General features: G+C 33.0%; 1 protein-coding gene across 2 annotated transcripts in view; it reads left to right on the top strand.

The window, feature by feature from the left end:
- Window positions 1-22,288, top strand: part of LRBA (LPS responsive beige-like anchor protein) — a 721,911-nt gene that overhangs the window by 481,065 nt on the left and 218,558 nt on the right. For both annotated transcript variants that reach the window (XM_059066707.2, XM_059066706.2), the window contains exons 40-41: window positions 15,624-15,741; window positions 18,112-18,214. In XM_059066707.2, coding sequence (XP_058922690.1) covers window positions 15,624-15,741; window positions 18,112-18,214 — 221 coding nt within the window. The remainder of the gene's footprint in view (window positions 1-15,623; window positions 15,742-18,111; window positions 18,215-22,288) is intronic.

Here is a 22,288-nt window from a genome sequence, read left to right as displayed (position 1 = left end):
TTTTTCAGTTTGGATCCCTTTTATTTCTTTTTCTTGTCTGATTGCTATAGCTAGGACTTAAAACTAGGGTGAATAAAAGTGGCAAGAGTGGGCATCCTTGTCTTGTTCCTGATCCTACAGGAAACTCTTTCAGCTTTTCACCATTGAGTATGATGTTAGCTGTAGGTTTGTCATATATGGCCTTTATTATGTTGAGGTATGTTCCCTCTGTGCCCACTTTCTGGAGATGGTGATGATGACATAGATGTATAAATTTATTAAAACTCATGAAGCTGTATATACCTATTATCTGTGTATTTTACCATATGTAAGTAATACCTTAATAAATTTTTAAGTACGAAAATAGTGATTGATTTCAGCACCTAAGTATTTTCTCTTCTTTTACTTTTTACATGTGGGGGCTTTGAATGTTGAAAGTGGTATTATATGGAATTAGTTTGCTTTCATTTAAAGGTTTCTATTTTTGATATAAATTATGAATGAAGTAAAATAAAAGAAAAAAACATGGCCTAGGAAAGGTCTATATTTGTGTCAACATAAAAACACATGGACAAATATGAACAAATCTTACTATTAATGCTAGAGGCAGAGGTCAAATAGATAAGTATTTTGGCCTATTCATCCTCAGAAATAAAATATACTCATTGAACCCCAGTAAATTCCTATTCTGCTCTCATTGTGATAACAGGTATACAGAGGTGAGAAATAGATGGGTAAGAAAAAAGGTTTGGTGAGCTCTGAGATGATTACTGAGGTCCATGTTGGTTTTCAGTTACCTTTTGTAAATCAAGTCTTCACTCCATTGATTGTGAAGGACCGTGACCTGAATCTGAGGTAATTGACGGAAATCAGGAGTAAAGCATTTAAAATTGAACGGAGTTGTATTCTTATCTTTAAAGACAGTGAGCAGGAAGGCAGGATGCTCCTAGGTGTTGAACTCTAAGAATCTATAGAAAGAATTTTGGAAATTTTAAAGGAGAAAAAAAGTAAATAAGTTGAACCCTGAAGACTACTGAAAGAAAGGAAAGAAAAAGTCATTTTTGTCCTCCATGACAATATATAGAAATTGATAACATAACATAGTCAACAAATTTAGAAAATGGTGACGTACCTTTTCTCATTCAGATTTTAATAAATGTTTTTATGCATACCTACATAGTTTTATTATATCAATAAATGTAATCAACTCAGTGGTGGTTTTTGTTGCATGTGTGTTTTATTTTCAGGCATGCTTTTCCCCCTCTTTTCTTGGCTCTCCTCAGCCCCATCTCCTTCCCCACAGATAATCTCCCTCCATATCTAACATATATTAACAATCCAATATGTATCCTTTCATACTTTTCTCTGTTTTCATATAAATTTTTGTGTTGTTCGTGAATTTTTTAATTGATTTACAGAAATGAAATCCGATTATAAATGCTTTTTGGTATATTGTTTTTCTCTCTCTACTTTTTTTTTTTTTTTTTTTTTGCGGTACGTGGGCCTCTCACTGTTGTGGCCTCTCCCGTTGTGGAGCACAGGCTGCGGGTGCGCAGGCTCAGCGGCCATGGCTCACGGGCCTAGCTGCTCCGCAGCATGTGGGATCTTCCCGGACCGGAGCACAAACCTGTGTCCCCTGCATCGGCAGGTGGACTCTCAACCACTGCGCCACCAGGGAAGCCCTCGCTCTACTATATTTTGATGCTGGATATTCAGCCAAGTCAAGCTGATGTGGGTTTCATTCATTCTTTTCAATAACTGAAGAAGATGATGTATCATAATTTTTCAACCATTTTCCTGATGACATACATTGGATTTCCTAGTCTTGTTTATCATTTTTGTTTATGTCACTTCGAAAAATGTAGCTATCTTTATTTTTAATAAATAATGTAAGCCTACTTTCCAAAAGGGTTTTACATTTCATGTTTTTGCCAGCAATATACACTTTTCTTTGCATTCCTGTCAGCAAAATGTGTTATAGCTCCTTATCACATTTAAGCCTGATAGTTGTCTTCCAGAGTGTCAAGAACTATCATGGACCTGAAATTTTACGTTACTTGCAAGGTAACAATTTATCTTGCCAAAATTTCCTGAATGCTAGCAGAAGACATGAGACGCCTGGGTCAGAGGCAGAGACCTTTATTACAACACAATGAAGAGAATAAGCTCATGTTAATGTCTGTTCCCCTTGCCCCCAAGTTTCTCAAGGTGGTATGGACTTAATTGTGTCCTTCATTTGTGTATTGAAACCCTAACCACCACTACCACCACCACCACCCCCTGCCCCTGTATTGTGACTGTATCTGGAGATAGGGTCTTTAGGAGGTAATTAAGTTTTAATGAGGTCATGAGTTTGGTGGCCTAATGTGATAGGACTTAAAAGAAGAAGAGCGATTTCTTTTGCTCTCTGTCATGTGAGGATACTGTGAGAAGGTAGTCATCTACAAGCCAGGAAGAGAGCTCTCACCAGGAACTAAATCTTCTGGCACCTTGACCTTGGACTTCCCAGCTTCCAAAAGTGTGAGAAATGTATTTCTTAGGGTTAAGCCACCCAGTCTATGGTATTGTATTATGGCAGTATGAGCAGACTAAGCCAAGAAGCCCAGGCAGATACTGTGCACCTACTGAGTTTACATCCCAGTTGAGCAACCTCAATCTTTAGGAACCCAAAATGTTTACAATGGACAGTGAAGTCTGGCCCTTGCCGCAAAGGTCATCATTATCTTTATTATACTGGACAGTAAACAAACTTGCCCTTTGCTCTGAAGCAAGACACTGTCTGTCTCTTCCAAGGCTGTTCTCTATACAAACATCCTTGAAAAGAATGTCTGGAACAAAAGGGCAATTTTGCCTCTCTCTGAACTCCTGCAGAAATATCAACACCCAAAACAAAGTTGTCATGATTATCTTATGACTTGGTCCTTCAGTCTCTTTCTGTCTGTTACACTCTTCTTTATTCTGTCATATATTCAATATACTGTCTTTAACAGGTATCTAACTTTAAATTTATTGTACATGTTTAACACCTTTTGAGATGTCTCTCTCACAAGCTACGTCCTTACTCATTATCTCTACTTAACATAGCCTGTGAATTTTGCCTGTATCTCATACCCTACTTTCAGTGTTTAATGTTTCTTTTGGTTTTCATCTATCCCGTTTTTTTCCTTATCTTCTATAGCAGAATTGAATATTTTTAGATAATATAGAAGATTCATATTACATATATGTTCAGAATTTTTGGAGGGGGGTGAGGTATTAGAAAACTTATTTCTGTTAGGTGCTGATAATTCATCATAGGGCAATGATACTTTTATAGGATTTTTTTCCCAATTTCTGGAAGAGTGTCCACTTTTTTGTTCTTATAATACATTCCTTTTAAAGTGAACCAAATAATAAATGTTTAGTACTTATGAGAGGTCATTTTAACCACTCTCTTCAGGAACAGTAAATTTTGCTAACCTTGATTATGGCCCCACTGAATATCCTTACTAGGAGCTGAGACACAGAGTTCACTATTTTACAAAGTCTAGAGATCTCTTTTCTATTTAGTTTTGAAACTAATTGTGGAAGCAAGGAGTGGGAGATAAGGAATAATTTTCAGCAGAAATAGTTAATTTCATCATTTATTTATTAAGTATACATTCATTCAGTTATATAATGTACTAGGTACTCTGGGTTTATAGAAATTAGTAATACGTATGTCTACCTAAGGAAATTTATTGTCTGGTAAGGGATACATTACAAATAAGTGGAATTTGTACTAGGCCTGTGATAGCAGAAAACAGAGAATTGTTGCATCTGCTTGGGAAGTCAGAGGTTTTACAAAACCTTGGCTTGACCTTTAAGGATGAGAGTTTCACTGTGGAGGAAGTAGTAGGTAGTGGCTTAGAGCACAGTGTTAGAAGCCTGATAGACTTGGCTATACCACTTACTAGTTATGTGATACTGACTAAGTCATCTAACTTCTCAAAGATCATTTCCTCATTTATAAAATGGTGAAACTATCTATTTCATAATGCCATTTTGATAATTAATTGAAATAAAGCTCTTAACATAGATCTTGGCGTATAGCAAGCTCTAATTAAATTGTATTTGTTGCTGCTTTTGCTATTACTGTCTACCACTACTCTAATACAAGCACCCTCACCACCTCCTCTACCAAGCTCATTAAGAGTTTGCTTTCCAGATAAGACCACCAACACATGGAAGGCATGTAAGCATGAAACAGCATAGCATGGTTGAATGAGTACATGTTGTGTGACAGGGTTGGAACATGAAATATGTCTGAAGATATTCAAATATGATGAGGACTTGCTCTAAAGCAGATTTCAGTGTATGTGACCAAGAGCAGATGGATGTAAGTGCTGATAGGGAGAGAGACTCTATTGAACTTGTTGGCTGAGAGATGAGTGAGGTCAAAAGAAATGATATGTAGGCATTAGGATGACTCAGATTTCTGTGTGGTTTTTGTGATTCCCTTTAGCAAAATAGTGTGTTATGGACTAATGGTAGCTCCTGAGGGGACAATAATGAGTTCATTTTTTGATATGTTGAATTTGACAATTTAGAGGATATTGTTGTGGAGGTATCTAGTAAGTGGTTGGATATGAGTCCAAAACTGTCCTCTCCGTGTAGAGGTAATCACCTCTAATGTCTTATCAGTAGATTCTAGCACTCCTGTGTGGTTTAGTAGTAAAAGCAGTGGTCATGGATGAAATCCCTCACTGTAAAATGAGAGGGCTGAGAATTCAGCCACCCTACTAAAATCCAAAGAATGTCAAATTGGAATACACAAAAAAAAGGAAACTGGTGTAGACATTCTTGAGAAATGTAGGGGACAGTTGGGTACATTCAGCGATAATTTGTGAAAGTGCAGGAATGGGAAAACTTCTCTTGGTAGTTTGAGTTTATTTTGTAGAGTATCCATAATGTCTTAAGACAAAGAAATTACATAAATAAGTGAGACTGCACCTTGGATTTTCTTGTTTTATAAGGCTTTTGTCTAGTTTTAATATATGGGTGAGCCTGGCCTCATAGAATGAGTTGGCAAGTATTCCCTCCTCTTTAATATTCTAGAAGAGTTTGTATAGCATTGGTACTGTTTCTTCTTTAAATATTTGTAGAATTCACCAGTGGAGCCATCTGGCCCTGGAGTTTATTTTATGGGGAGATTTAAACTACCAATTTGATCTCTTTGTTACGTTTCTTCTTGAGGGGGCTTTGGTAGTTTGTGTCTTTCAAGAAATCTGTCTATTGATAAAAATTGTCCAATTTAGTGGTATAAAGTTGTATGTAATATTCCCTTATTATTCTTTTAGTCTCTGTGTAATCCATAGGGATGCTTTTTCTCTTCTGATATTGATAATTCCTGATATCATTCTTGATTTTGGTAATTTGTGTCTTCTCTCTTTTTTGCCTGATCAGTCTGGCTAGAAGCTTATGTATTTTATTGATCTTTTCAAAGAGCCAGTGTTTGGTTTCACTGATTTTTTTTTCTCTATTTTTCCATTTTCTGTTTCATTGATTTTCACTTTGAGTTTTATTTCTTTTCTTTTGCTTACTTTGGGTTTAATTTGCTCTGATTTTTTTCTAGTTTTTTTTAAGGTGGAAGCTGAATCATTGATATGAGACCTTTTTTCTTTCCCACTAATATAGGTGTTTAGTGCTAGAAATTTCCTTCTAAGTACTACTTTAACTGCCATTCCACAAATTTTTATATGTCGTGGTGTTTCATTTGTATTCAATTCAAAATACTTCCTAATTTTTTTTCTCAGACCCATGGGTTTACTTAGAAGTATACTATTTCGTTTTCATATTTCGGGAATTAAAAAAAAAATCTTTCTGTTACTGATTTCTAATTTAATTCCATTGTTGTCAGAAAATATACCTTTATATGATTGGAATTAGGTAAATTTATTGCAGCTTGGTTTTTGGCTCATAATGTGCTCTATCTTTGTAAATGTATATTCTACTGTTGTTGGATGGGGTGTTCTATAGATATCAGTTCATGTTCAGTGTTCTTGTTCAAGTGTTCTGTATCCTTACTGATGTGCCATCTACTTGCTTTATCAATTATTGAAAGGGAAATGTTGAAATCTGTTTATAACTGTGGATTTGTTTATTTCTTGTTTCAGTTCTCTCAGTTTTTGCTTCATATATTTTTTAAGTTCTATTATTCAGTTCAGAAACCATTAGGATAATTATGACCTCTTGATGAAATGATCTGTTATTATTATGAAATGACCCTCTTTATTCCTATTAATGTTTTTTTGCTCTAAAATCTACTTTGTCCAATTTGATGTCTTTTACCAATAATTCTCTCATTTGTGTCATTTGATTAATTAATTTCTCTCCTCATTATGGGTTATATTTTCCTGATTTTTTTTTCAGGCCTGGTAATTTATGAATTGAGTACCAGCTGTGGTGAATTTTACCCTGTTGTGTGGTAGATATTTTTGTATGCTATAAATATTTTAATCCGTTTTTCTAAGATACAATTACGTACCTTGGAAATGATTTGATCTATGTGGATCTTGCTGTTAAGGTTTGTTAGGCAGGACCAGGGCAGCATTTAGCCTAGGGCTTATTTTTCCCCCTCTACTGAGGCAAAACCCTTCTGAGTACTCTAACCAGTGCTCCATGAATTATGAGGTTGTTTTCTGCTCTGGTTGTGTGAGCTCTGCATATTGTTCCCTGTAATTTGGGGGAATGATTCTTTTACTGGTCTCAGGTTGTTTTCTTAAGCTGATCAGATCTCACCTGAAGACTGCAGATCTCAGGAGCTCTGCTACTTTTCAGCTTTCTCCAATCTGCTACTCTATCTTGCAGTTTTTCGCCCCCTTGATCTCATAGTACTTCAAGCAGTTTTCTCTATTCCGAGAGACCACTATGTTCCTGCCTGCTCTGGGGCTTGCAGTCTCCTCTGGCAGAGAGCTGGGGCAGTAGGTGGTATCATCACTTTTTTTTTCCTGTCTCTCAGAGATCACTGTCTTTCACTGCTTGGTGTTTCATGTCTTAAAAACAATTTTTTCCACGTGTTATATCTGTTTTAAATATTTTTTGCGTACAAGGGTAAATCCAGTCCCTGTTACTCCATCTTGGTCAGAAGTTGAAATATGCTGACCCTTGAATTTAATTTTTTTTTAATGCTGTGTTGTCGTTTTTCTTTTCATTGTTCTGTCCCTTTTTGCTTTGTGCTATGTTGGTGTTCATGTGTTCCCAGAATCTTAGACTCTATGTAGTTTGTGAGGTTGGGCTGACTCTCCCTCCATCAGTCAATATCTTCCATGTTCCTGGCACCGTGTTTGGTATGTGAATAGAAAGATGACTAACACCAGTGGCCTAGTCTCAAGAAGCTCCAGGAAGTAGGAACTCCAATCTTGTGAGGGTGTGCAGTGTTATTGAGTTATGCAATGAAATCATGTTAACCCTCAAATCTTATTTAAATAGCACTCATAATGTTTTCTGTAATATAGGTCCTTAAAAAATAGCTTTTTGGAAGATTGTATCTGAAGCTGAATATGAGCACAGTATTTAGTTTCATACTCTAACATGGAAGCAAATAAGAACCTATACTAGTCATTTATCATTGACTCAACTCAGCTAAACAAGATGAGTACTTAATAGGAGGAAGAAAGCTAAAAAAAATAAAGTGGAAAAGTATTTCCCTCTAATTAGGAAGAAAGTGTCCTGATTTTAGCATCAAGTTCTAATGTAACTTTTTCCTTTTCCTTTTGCTTTTTATTTCTGTTCTCTGTTGTGTTTGAAGAACAAAAGCAAATTTCTTGAAGATAAACAAAGGTTTTCCCTTTAATTAGTTTAAATAGGTTAGTCACCAGAGAATCTTCCAATGACTAAACCATGTTGCATCTGCTACAAAGAGATAAGTAGTCTAGCTACAGGCTGATATTACTCTAATTTGAAGATTTGGTTCCTGTATGTAGGGAGGGCGTTTGATACCAATCTGAGATTGAGATTGAGTTCATAAACTAAGAATTGGCATTGAGAAGAAAGATAGTTTGTGTCCATTGCTTGTTTTAAAAGTATATATTATAGAATATTCCAGCACATTTAAAATTAGGCAGTTTTTTATTAATGCTGACTTAAATTTAACTCTTTGTTCAGGAATAGAAAGCTCATGACCTTAGAGAGTGTGCAGAATAATAGCTAAAAACACTTTGTAACTTGAATTCAGTGACAATAGCATGTCATTCTCACAAGTTTTTGAGAAGTGACTAGGAATCTTTCCAATCTAAATGGAAAAATTATAAGGTATTCTTTATATTACCATTTCCTCATATCATACATGTAAGGAAAATTAACTATAAATATTTTTAAAGAAAAAATAATATGGATATTGTTAGCATAAAAAATGCAAAAGTGATTTTGGGAATAGAAAGTTAGGCAGACTGGTATTAAATCATTTTGGGGAGAAAATAGCTAAACTAGAGAAATGTCTTTTTTGACCTTTTTCTAATTTTGAATATAGATTAATGCATAAATTAATGCATGTTTATGTTTAATTTACCTCATTAATAAAATGAAGGGTATTGGTCTAATGATTGTTTTCTCAAGGCATTTGAATTAGACAAAACTCTTTACTGGGTAAAGGTAATAAAAACTTGATAAGGTACCAGATTGTATATTTTTTAGTAACATTTTTACTACTCCAAAATATTTAGAATTTTCTTTGTACAAATTTCAAGGTAATTTCTGTATCTCTATACTAAAATCATATGGACCACTTTCACATCTTGTTCATGATAAAACTGACATTGTGACTTTATTTTTATTATATTTTTATCTTAAAAGGTACCTCCAAATCCAAATGTCTCTATTTAAACTCAGGTACTTATCTAAGTTTATTCTACTCTTTTTCTGAAAACTTAATACCTAGCTCTTTACTTTATGTACTGTTACAAAAAATAAAGTAAGATGCATTCATGTTGCTTATTATTCTTCCTTATTAACCTTTTGTGGTGTATCTGGGTTCTTCTTTCAAAAAACAAATCAGATTGGAGATATAGTTTAAATTTTAAAAAGTCTAAAAATTAGTTAGCTGGTGGATAAATACCTTCCTTGTTCTGCTTATTCATTACTATATTTGGCTTTTGACTCGTTAGGATATATCCCAAATGTTAGTTCAATAAGAGGTGGCTTTATGATACATCATTTAGAATGCAAATTATTTTTAAGCTGAAGAATATTGAAAATAAAACAGAACCAACTGAGTCTGAATTATTTACAGGCCAAGGGCTTAAAGGTGCACTACACCAGCACAAATATTAAATTATGAAATGGGAATTTCAGTTTGCCATAAATCTGTCTGCCATAGCAGCTTAAAATAAAATCGTTTTACCCATCTAAAGCAACATCAATTTACCAGTCATTGCTTTATGTATCAAAGAGTGTTCTGTGAAAATATCAATATCATTGGTTAATATAAATGAAATTAATTTTTAAAGCTGGGCTAAAGGTTGACATCTGAAAAATTGCATTACTTTGCAGAAGAGAAATTTCTGTCTTCTAGTGAAATTTCAGGTCATGAGGGCAAGTAATTTTCACAATCTTCAATGGGAGCCAGTGAAATATGAACTTCATTGTCACCTAGCCCCAAAGCGATAAGATAAAATGAGCTGATACATCATTTGCTGTGGTTTTATCATCTCCCTCAGTAATTGGAAGAGAAAACCTAAGAGTGTATGTGTTTGTGTGCTCCCCTCTTGCTCCTCCCAGCTGCCCCATCATCCACTCCCAGGCTAAAACCACTTTAGCCCAATCAATACAGAGGTCACGTAGCATTTTATTTATATATTTAAAATTTTTCATACTGACTAAGCTGCCAAATAGAACATTAGAGTAATGAATATGTTTAATTGAATTTGTCACCCATGAAAATGCTGAGAATACTGTACTGCATCATAGAACTAGTAAGCAGAAGGAGGAAATTTACTATATAGATGAAAAATATCGAATGACTCATAATTAATAATTAAAAGGTAATTTTCTCTGTATTCATAACTTTTATACTTTTGTTGTTATTGTTCTGTTCTTTTCCAAGTTTGGGGACATTTTATATGTTCATGGATATATATTAACTAACAAAATTACCATCTTAAAATTTCTACCAGGGTCAAGTATATGCCATTTTTCAATTTGAAAAGACCTCTAAGTTTTGTTTTAAGAATATATCTTTAAAAACTTTACTAACATTTATATAGTTGATGATGAAGTACATCCTTAAACCAACTGGAATTCATTATTAGAATAAATTTAATGCTATGCTTTGGTATCAAGCTTCAGAGAAAATTATATGCAGCAAAATCCAAAAACTGTTAATAATAGAGTGGTACAAATTTAAAATACTCGATTAAAATTACTTTAAACTATTCTGGTAAAATTGCAATTATCGTAAATAAAACATATTTGCACATGTATTTAGTGGTGAGTTGATAGACTATTTTTAGACTAGTGTCTATTTTTTAACATGTGTTTTCATTTTAAATATATTTCAGATATTTACTGTTTTCCCATATTAAGGTATAATCCTTATGACTAATTTATAATTATGTTCCATGAAAATGGGATATGAATATTTTCTACCTGTGGTATCATTATTTAACTGATGGCATGATTAGTTTATATTTTGTATGCTAAGTTTAAAATGTTTTTCTTGATGTTAAATATATATCTATATACTTTGGAAATGGTTTTGTTATGAAATTTTAAGTACTATTGTTTGTGTATTTTATCTAATTTTACTTTTATTATTGAATTCTTCAGAAATTAGTGTGGAATTCTCTGAAAGAGTAAGACCTCTCCAAAAATTGGTGATTATTTGGGACTAAGATATGCAGTGCTAGCTGTAAACATTAAGAATAGTGTTTTTAAAAACACTTTTTATTGATTCTATATGTGCAGACTCCCATGTAAATATTTCTTATTTTTGAGGTTAAAACATTTGATCACTTTTTAATATCTTTCCCTTTAAAAATAATTTGAAAACATTTTATATTTATTGAGGGTAGATTTTGAAAACAAAACCTTTTTTTTACTTAAGTGGAACAAATATGGCTATATTTTCAGAGACTATTTTAAATCTATTTTTTGAACATACCTAATATTCAGTAAATAAGAGTATCTTGCAGTTGGGCGATAAATGCAGGTTTTTTTTTTATTCTTTCATGAGGATGAGAAAGCAGAAGAAAGTGTTATTTGGATAAATTCATTAGCTTTTCAAAATGAATGGTTAAAGGTGAAAAATACTTTGCTTTCAAGTCAATTAATGCAACAGGGTGAAGAAATTTTCCCATGTATTCATAGTATACTATTTGAAGTGTAGAATAAAAGCTGTGTACTATTCAGGCAAAATAATAAATCCTTTTTCAGAGTCACAATTTTCAGATAAAAATGTTAAAGAAAATATGTTTGATATTTTTAATGTAAAGAAATAGTATATATGCTTTTATATGTGTGTGAGTATATATACATGTATATATTAAATACTGATTTCTTTTTTTTCCTCTCTACAACCTTATGTCAACATTTAACCAATAAACTGTCTTTGTTCAAACAAATTATTAAAATATGAAAGTTGAATTCACTACTAATAATACTAACGATATGAAAACAAGGTGGTAAACATTCAGAGAGAGTGCTGAGGGCTTAAGCTTTCAAGCTATTCAAGACTTGTGGTCATAACTGCAGAGCAATGGTAATGATACGGTTTCCATAGCAACTGATTCATTGGAGGGCTAGACCTCTGTCTAGGGTGCTGTCAGTGTATGTAGAGTTTCAGTGAACAGAAAGTCCCAAAGAAGGGTCTGCTTCTTCCTAATCCAGTTTTAATTGAACTCTAGAGACTTTGAAGTGAAGCCTCAGACCAGGAATATACCAGTCCAATAAGAAATAAACCTCTTGCTGAGCTAGGCCTCAGCTGCTTTTCAGTACTGACACCTTTTCCTAATGAATACTTAAAAGAAATGTTATTATATCAATTTCAGCTAGTAATTCTGTTAGTTAAGAGATTCTTTGTTTCTATTTTAAATCCCACTATCTTGACCATAAGTGTAGAATTTATTTTGTTACTTTTTTTTTAAGTCAGTCTAATTTTTTTTGTGTAAGATTTTAAATATTGATAGCTTTGGCAATTTTAAATAATTTTCTGTCTCTCCTCCTGTTTCTTTTTCTCGAAGTTTTAAAACACTACTTTACCTGCTTATATTTAACTCTGATTGCACACTGTCATACATTCAGTATGATACCATTGATATCAGGTTTGAAAACATGTAGAACAATTCTGGATATTATTTGTGGATGTATATGTACTAATAATATAAAAACTTACATGGGAATGCTAAACCTCAAAACACGGGGAGTGATCGGCTCTGATGATGGAGGAAAATGGGATAAGGAAGGGTTATATATGGGAATTTCAGCGTTATCTGTAATGCTTTATAAGTTTTTAAAATATATAGGACAGTGTGGCAAAATGTTAGGATTTTCTAAGGTTCAGTAATGGGTACATGGGGCTTATGTCATTTTCTGTAGTTTTGTGTATGTTTGACATTTGGTAATAAAACAAATTTTAAAGGGCCATACCACTTGCTATATTTCAAGTATATCTTTAAAATAACTATACTGCTTAAAGGAATGGGATATAAGTTGAACTTTTTGATTGATTAAAAAACGGTTACATGAAAAATCTTGTAACAGTATTTTAGTATACTTCTGCTAGTAATTGGAATAGTCTAGAAAATAATTAAATCTTTAGTTGCATGACTATGATCTTGCAATGCTTGGCATCACCATTATGAGCAGCAATACTTGTTATATAGCTTTACAGTATATAAGAGGTAGAATTTTCAGACCAGTGTGTGATATTTTTAGCATATGACAGAGCTTAAAGCCCAATGCTTTGTTGTTTATTTTTGTTTGATTTTCCTCTTTCACTTTTAACACAAGTACCGGAAAACAAATGTAGTTGATTAAAATTTCTGATGAGTTGAGTTCTAGTTTAACAAACATTTAAACCCTTTTTTGGAAATGTGACAATGTAGTATATAAGTAAGCTGTGGACATTTGGATTAGAAAACCTGGGAGGAGGCCAGACTTTGACACTACCTTCCCAAGGGACTTTGTATTAAGTATTTATCTTGTTTAGGTCTCATTTAATAGTCTCATATTAATAGTTGGATAGATTGGGCTACAAGTATTACAGAACATGTATTGGATTCTCTACTACTTGATAAGTTAAGTATGGCAAACACAAATACCAATGGCAACGAGACAGATAGTAAATGAGTGAATGAGTGGAGACTGTTTCAAAACGGAGAGTGCATGCCAGTTGTACTATGTGGCGTATATAGATCTAGGTTTGACAGATGCTCCAGTTTTTCCTGAGAAACCAGAAATCTGAATATTTATGTAAATAACCATTTTCTCAAGTATTTTCAACTACTTGAAATTTTGGGAAAATACCTTACGGCCCCCCCAAAATTAGTGTGGATCATATATGGAATTCTGGTTACCATTCATTGATGCATTTAATCATTCAAAAACATCTACTTTGTGTCAGACCTTGTTCTAGAAGATGGAAATAGAGTGCATTCAAAGCCTTTGGTCTAACAGAACTTAGATTCTAGTATTCTAGTGCTGAAGAGAGTCAATAGACAAGCAAGGAAATATTGTAATTTCTGGTGGTGATAAGTGTTATGAAGGAAGTCTGATGGGTTTGGGGTGGGATGAGGCAGTAGTGACAGAAGTGGGGTTTAGATCCTGTGGTTTCTCTAAGAAGGTGACATTTGAGCAGAAATGTGACTGTGAGGGTGAGCCAGCCATATGAAGATCTGGGAGAAGAACATTCCAAGCAGAGGAGAAAGCAAGTATAAAGGCCCTGAGGAAGCATGAGTTGGGCTCATCAGACAGTCCCAGATGTAAGGCTTTATAAACAGTTATAAAGAGCTTCAGAGTTTATTATGCATGTAATGCAGAGCCACTGGATGGTATCAAATATACGAGTATATGATCTGATTTACACTTAAAAAGTTTTTTTTTTTTTGGTTCCTCTGGTCATAGTAGCTTCTCCAGGTAAGATTAGAAGGAGAGAGACCAGTCAGGAGGCCACTGCAGATGCTAGAGCCTTGGAGCTACTGGTTGTGGTCGGAGAAAGGGGTGCATGTGACCTCTGGTTTAAAAAACTATTTGAGAGTAGAACTGATATTTTGTCCTCTCTTTTTCTCCTAATTTCTCTTCATCTTACTTACATAGGTATTGATTGTATGAAAGAGATAGTAGGATTTTCTCTATCACCTGTTTTAAAGCTTAAAGTGTGATTAGTTTGGAACTTTGAATTGTTGTCTTGTTTTTTCAAATAACACCAAGCCTAAGAATTGTACCCAGTCTTTCATTTCTAGATTCTGTGGTACCAGAAATAGAATAATTTCTGTAGAAAAATCTAAATACATATTTAGTAAGTTAAATAAGTTTTCTCTCTTCTTCCCCCCAAAAAAAATCCCCTGTATTTTGCATTGAGGAATGTAGTTTTTTTACAATTAAGATCTAGAAAATGGAAATCAAAAATGAACATTTACATAGGATACATTCTTACTATTCATTATTTTTCCTCTCTTTGCTTATCCTGTCTTTTTCCTTACAATGCAATATAATAATCAAATGTCATTTTATTTGTGTTTTTTAATGGTGGTTACTTCTGAGAAATTTATCTTAGTTGTTTAAGTTAATTTGCTGTCATGGATTTTCATCAGTGTTTGATAGCAAATACATCTCATTTTCTTCATTAATATTCTGTGAAGTACTAGTATGGAGAAATTCCAGTTCTGGTTTTCATTTAACACCTTCATAATTAAGCTTTTGAAATGAACTTTTTAAAAAACAAAACTTGAATAACAAAGCAACAAAGTGGCTTAGGACTAAAGACGGGATTACTTTGAGTTGGCAAAGATTCTAAGCCATTGCGTCTGTCACATGGGATGACAAGAATTGTAACAAGTCACTCTGACAACCTCCTACTCCATAGATTATTCTGAGTTCATTCGCAGGTTTGTGTTTAGCCTAGCTGACAAGATGATACTTAACCTCTCATACAGTCAGTCTTTATGCTTTCTGAATGAGTGACTGTTGCCTTAACAGTGACCTTATAAGTGTGATTTTTTTGAAGTTATGAACTTAAATTTGTAATTTTAAAGTATGCAAAAAGTATTTCTGGATATGTTATATTATGTTAAACTGAGTTTTATATGTCATCTGTAAGCATGTAGGACATTCTTTTGAGGTCTTCTTTTTAAGGGTTGTCTAAAATTTTGCTTTCTATAATATGACTCAAAAATCAGCCAATCAGTAATACACAATATGTATTTCCTGAAAAGCATTAGACTACATCATTGCTTTAAAAGGCCCCCAAATATATTTATAAATAGATGTGTTACAATTTTGTTCTGCTTTTTCATTTAAACATCTTTTTTCATGAATTGCAATCTATTTTCTTAGTCACCCTCTAAATTACTTCAATAACTATTCAGTTCTTAGAAATTATTTTTCTTAATAGGGACGTTTCTGTTTTAATTGGGGGGGAGAACAAAGAAATTCTATTGTTACTTACTCTGGATTCTTTCTTTCCTCACTAGATCCTGGCATATACAGAAGGGCTGCATGGAAAATGGCTGTTCACAGAGATACGATCGATCTTTTCTCGTCGTTATCTTTTGCAAAATACAGCCCTGGAGATCTTTATGGCAAACAGAGGTAATATGTTTCAGACGTATATTGTTACAAAGCTAACCTCTATCTCCTTAAGATTTCATTTTGAACATACCATATTGTTTCCATTTAGACAGAATTTTGTAGCCCACTCTCTGTCCTACTGACCTCTTTTTGAACCATGTGCATCTTCTTGGTTTTTCCCCCTTTGGTCACTCTTAGAAATATCTGTAGTAATTTATTTTTCTGGCCACATCACAAATTAGTGCAGTGCTTTATAAATATGGGGGATAACTACCCATTTAATCAGTCGTAGAGTTTTCATATTGCTCTGATGCTTAAACTCCTTCTGGAAGGTGGTTGCATTTCGAGAGGGGAGAGGGTAATCAAATGATTCATACATTTATTTAATTTTTTGTCTAATCTATTGCCATTTATAAAGGAACCATCAGAAAATGGTCCTGAACTGTCCTGGTTGCTTTGTATTACATCATTCTTGAAAGAACTAAAATTCAATTTGTGGGTTTAGAATTGAACTTGGTGAAATTCATTAAGACAAAACAGAGAGGCAAGGTGAACTTGAAGGAAAAGCATCGTTGGGTATGAGTGGAGGCATACAAGGAGAAGATGTGAAACCTTGTGATTTATTGTACATACTCATTTGATTTAAATAGATTTAAGTTTTTTTATTTTCTCTTTCTATAATCTACAAGTTATCATTTAAAAGATCTACACATAATGTATATTCCATACATACTTTCTTTTTTAATGAAATCATGTGTTTTAGGGAACGCAGATTGTTTTAGGAAAAGATGTTTTTCCTTTCCATATTTGGTCTTCTCCCACACACATACCTCTTTTTCTAATGTAAACGTTATTTGTCCAGGCAAATAATCAAGTGAATGTTTCACACTTTAGTTCAGTCTGCATTCTTGCTGTCCCAAAGGGGTTTCGACCTTACAGTGTTTATTACTTGCTCATCTTCATTTATTTTCCTTCTTTGAAATTTCTTGTGCATCCTTGCTTTGTATCTTTGTGTGTTTTTCTATTGCCTTTCCCTCATGGCCTTGGTCACCTGCCATAACCTGAGTTTTTCCTTTTTCTTCCTTCTGTATTCAATGTAATAGTGGATATATAAGAAAGGCTTATTAAAAAGTTATGTTGGATATGTATATGACAATTCTAAATATATTTTAGGTGTTTAGTGAATGATCATATAACTGTTTACCTAAAACATGTTACAAAGCCTGTGTTTAAAGATTGCACTAACACTGATATAAAATTTTTTGGTTCATAGTATTTTTTTAGGCTAGGTGGAGAAGAAGGATCATCTTCTAGATTAGTACTAGTAGATTATTTATGGTTCTGATACAGAAGTTAATATAATTAAAATTTCAAGACTAACCAAATTAATATCTTCTAAATTCTGTCATGATTTTATGACTTTGTTATTTTCATATTTTTAAGAAGGATAAAAATTTATAAATGACTGTCATAAATTAACATATGCTGAATATATATGATGTACATTTATTGATATTCTCAAAATGTGTAATTATTGAGATAGAAATGATTAAAATTCATTTAAATTGATTATTGACCAGAGAGGAAAAATTTTTCTTAGGTCACACATTGTTCTGGATTATAGGAACATACAAAGCATAAACATATAAGGATTGTAAAGATAATATTTTTTTAAGCTGTTGATGATTAGTAGTAAGTACAGCTGACAATTTATTAGCTATATATGTAGACTTTGGGGTATTAGATTGTTAAATATATAATCTTAAAAATTTAAAGGTCTTTATAGAAATTCACAGATATATATACATATATATATATATATATATGTATATATATATATATATTTTTTTTTTTTTTTTTTCGGTACATGGGCCTCTCACTGCTGAGGCCTCTCCCATTGCGGAGCACAGGCTCCGGACGCGCAGGCTCAGCGGCCATGGCTCATGGGCCTAGCCACTCCGCGGCATGTGATATCTTCCCAGACCGGGGCACGAACCCGTGTCCCCTGCATCGGCAGGTGGACTCTCAACCACTGCGCCACCAGGGAGGCCCTCACAGATATAGTTTTAACTTGCTAAAATTCAATTTTGCGAATTCGAAGTTGTAGCAAGATAAAATCTCAACTTCGTGTCACATAAATGCAACAATAGTTGTTATTAGATCTGACAGTATTTAGAGAAGGTACTGGTTGCGGTAGTTCATGAGTAAAATGAGTATCATCACCAGCATATTAATGCTAAAACTTGATATATACTATAATAAAAGTAATACGGTAAGAATTCTATTTAAAAGATACCTGAACTAAGAGTAAACATTTTATTGGACCAAGAAGTCAGTTTTCCAGAAAGAAAATCATATTTCATTCTAACTTTAAAAAATTATTTTTCCTAGTTGCTATAATGTTCAACTTCCCAGACCCTGCAACAGTAAAGAAAGTGGTTAACTATCTACCTCGTGTTGGTATTGGAACCAGTTTTGGATTACTTCAAACCAGGTGCTGTTTTATATCTGAAAAATATGGAAAATAATCTGTATTAATATTTGTTCTAATTTGTTTTGAAATGCATGACCTTCTGTTTTATGCTTCATATTAGTGTACTATTTTGAGTCAACTGAACTTCTGTCTGAAGAAACTAGAAAAAGAGGAACAAATGTAAATTAAACTAATCTGAAAAAAATAAAAATAAACAAAGGCAGAACATCGATGAAAAGGAAAACAAAAACAATAAAGAAAAATAAATGCAATGAAAAATTGTTTCTCTGAAAAGGTTAATAAGTGTAATAAATATCTATACCAGACTTATAAAGAAAAGAAGACACAAATTGCCAATATCAGAATGAAAGAAGGGGTATCACTACAGATCCTATAGATATTTTTAAAAATATAAGGAAATATGAATAAATTTATGCCACTTAGACAACTTAGATGAAATGGGCAGACTCCATGAAAGAGACAAACTGTCAAATCTCACTAATGAAAATGGATACTATACAGAGGAAATTGAATTCATAGCTTAAAATCTTCTAACAGAGAAAATTCCTAGCTCAAATGGTTTCACTGGCAAATTCTATCAGATGTTTAATGAAGAAGTAATATAATTTCTGGGAAAACTCTTACAGATAATAGAAAAGAAAGATAAGTTTCCTAAGTAATTCTGTGAGGCCAGCATTACCTGAATTCCAAATCCACAAAAAGGCATTACCAGAAAAGGAAACTGAAGCCCGTCTTGGTTGAAAAGGAAGAAATAAAACTGTCTTTATCAGTATATATACATGACTTAATGTGAAATTACCAGGGAAACTGCAAAATTTTTAAAAAGAAAAAAGCTATTAGAACTCATAAAGAACAAATGTAAAATAGATAGGTAGTGGGAAGCAGCTGCATAGCACAGGGAGATCAGCTCTGTACTTTCTGACCACTTAGAAGTGTGGGATAGAGGGAGGGTGGGAGGGAGACGCAAGAGGGAACGGATATGGGGATATATGTATACATATAGCTGATGCACTTAGTTATACAGCAGAAACTAACACAACATTGTAAAGCAATTATATTCCAATAAAGATGTTAAAATATATATATATATATAAATAGGGGAAAAAACCCTTATAAAAGAGTTCAGCTATTTCGTAGCATACATACTTTTATTCCTGTATACTAGCAATGAACAACTGGAAATTGGAACTAAAGTACTGTTTAAGTAGTATCAAAAATTTAAATAACTGTGGATATATTTGAAAATATATTCTTAAGACTTGTTCACTGAAAACTATAAACACTGTTTAGGAAAATGAAAGAAACCTAAAAATGGAAAGTTGTACTATACCGTGTTCATGAACTGGAAGACTCAATAGAAGTAAGATGTTAGTTCTCTCCAAACAGATCTATAGGTTCAGAGCAATCCTATCCAAAATCCTAAAAGGCTCTTTTGAAGAAATTGAAAAGCTGATTGTAAAATTTAAATGGAAATGCAAATATCTAGAATTGCTAAGACAATTTTGAAAAAGAAAAAGTTGGAGGACTTTATCTGATTTTGACTTAATATAAAATTACATTAACTAGTGTAGTTTGGTAGTTTTGTAAAATAGACTTATAGAGCAATAGAATATAATAGTGTCCAGAAATAGGCCCTCCCATAAATGGTCAATTTGATTTTCAACAAAGGTATCAAGATATGTCCATGGGAAAAGATAGTTTCTTCAACAAATGGTGGTCAACAATTGTATATCCATATGCAAAAACCAACCAAACAAACAAAACAAAAAAAACCCCACCTCATCCTTTATCTCAAAATGTAACATAAATTAACTCAAATTAACTCAAAATGTAATATAACCTAAATGTAAGTGCCAAAGTAAAACTTCCTAAAGAAAACGTAGGAGAAAAATCTTTGTGAACTTGAGTTAGGCAAAGATTTCTTAGATGAGATTTTTTAAAGAATCATCAATTGGCCTTTCAAATTAAAAACATTTGCTTTTGAAAGACACTCTTAAGAAAATGAAACGATATGCTCTAGGCTGGGTTAAAATATTAGTTCAAATTATATGTGACAAAGGATTTATGTACAGGATATATAAGAAACTGTTACATTTAATTATAAGACAAGCAATCTGTTTTTAAAAATAGGTAGAAGATTTGAACAGATACTTCAGCAAAGAATAGATACAAATATCAAACACATGAAATGATGCCAAACATCAGAAATCAGATCAGTGGTTTCAAGAGATTGGAGGTGAAGAGGGAGGATTAGTTACAAAGGAGGGTGTGAGGGAACCTTTTGATAACATGGAAATATTTCCTGTCTTGATTGTTGTGGTGTTACACAACTCTCTTTGTTTGGCAAAACTCATTGCATTGTATACCTAAAAAAGGATGAATTTTATGCCATGTAGAGAAAGCAGTAAACCTGATTTTCAAAAACTGAAAAAGATAAAGAATGTGAAATCAATATACAGTATCAGGAACTCTAGAACTATGCTAGTAGGAATGCAAATTCGTATAGTCACTTTGGAAAATTTGCCAGATTTCTGATTAAGTTAAATATACACTTAATTTATGTCCTGTCAGTTCCACTCCTAGGTGTTTACCAAGAGTAATGAAAATATATGTGCACACATTCACTTGTAAGCAAATGTTATTCATGTAGTCCCAAACTGAAAACATTTCTAGTTCCATCAACTGTAAATGGATCAATAGATTGCCCTGAATCCATGCAATGAAGCGGTACTCAGAAATAAAAAGGAATTGAGTACTGATAACATGCAACAACATGGATGGCGCTCAGAAACATCGTGCTGAGTAAAAGAAGTTAAGTACCGTGGGCTACATGCATCATAGCCATGGGCTATGATTCTGCTTACATGAAATGACTGAAAAATTATGTGCAATTGTATGAGTCTATTTATATGAAATTGTTGAGAAAACAGAAGCATATAGTGACAGAAAGCAGATCATTGGTTGCCAGGAGCCAGACACTGGAACAAGGGAATTAGCTTTTTGGAGTCTTTCTATGATGGTTGGTTACAGAAATAGGTATATTCAAAACTTACTAAACTATACACTTAAGTTTAGTAAATGTTATTATATTAAATTTTATCTCAACAAAGATCATAGAAAAATCGACCCTCTATATTTAAAATACCTAACTTACAAAAGTGCTTATTACATATCCAGTTTCAAATGTACCATTATTTAACACATATGATAAATCAGATTAAAATTTTTAATCATTTTGATAAAAATGATTAGACTTTGCTTTATTATGTCATATTTGTTGTAATTTTTTTCTCTGTTGATGTAAATATCGAATCCATATATTAAGGATTTTGAATACAACATAGTTAATTAAAACTTTTATCTTTAACCTCTGGTAAATCAGAGTTCAAATATTAACTTTGTGTATACATATGGACTTAATAACTAGTATTTATATTGTTCAAGTAACTTAATAACTACTTGAATGTTAAAATGCCAAAAAGCATCTCTCACAATACAGGGAATTGTGAGAGTGTGGGGTTATACCTCTCTTTCCTATGTGCTGACCAGTTGTCTATGTTTAAATAGCACCATCATTAACTGTTTTCTTTCTTAGTAAGTGTTAATGCTTCATCAATACAATTTAGTTAACTAATTTAAGAACTAGGAAGAGAGTTAACACTGGGATTTTTCTATTGATTGAAAATGTATTAGGAGTAGAAACTTAAGAGTTTACTTTTACCATAGCTAATTTTGTGTTGATTTTGATTAGTGTTTATTTCAATTTTTTTAGTTAGTATCTTATTACAAATGCAATTGAGATAGAATCAACAAATAATAGGACATTAGCAGGAGCTGCAGTTATCCTAGGCTGGAGAACTTTCTAAGAGGATGCACTCCCATGCCCCTTGGCAGTAGGACTCAGTTCTGCACCAAGTCTTCCTCTCCATAGGCTGCTTTTGAATGACTATATGACTTTCCCCAGAGCAAGTGATCCTAGAGAGAATGACAGAAGCCCAAATGTCTTCTTATGACCTAGCCTTGATAGTCACACGCCATCATTTCTGCTACATCTTATTTGTTACAAGTGAGTTA

The sequence above is a fragment of the Kogia breviceps genome, chromosome 6 (genome assembly GCF_026419965.1).
Source record: "Kogia breviceps isolate mKogBre1 chromosome 6, mKogBre1 haplotype 1, whole genome shotgun sequence".
In the NCBI taxonomy this organism is placed as follows: Eukaryota; Metazoa; Chordata; class Mammalia; order Artiodactyla; family Physeteridae; genus Kogia; species Kogia breviceps.
This window is presented reverse-complemented; position numbering and strand designations above follow the sequence as displayed.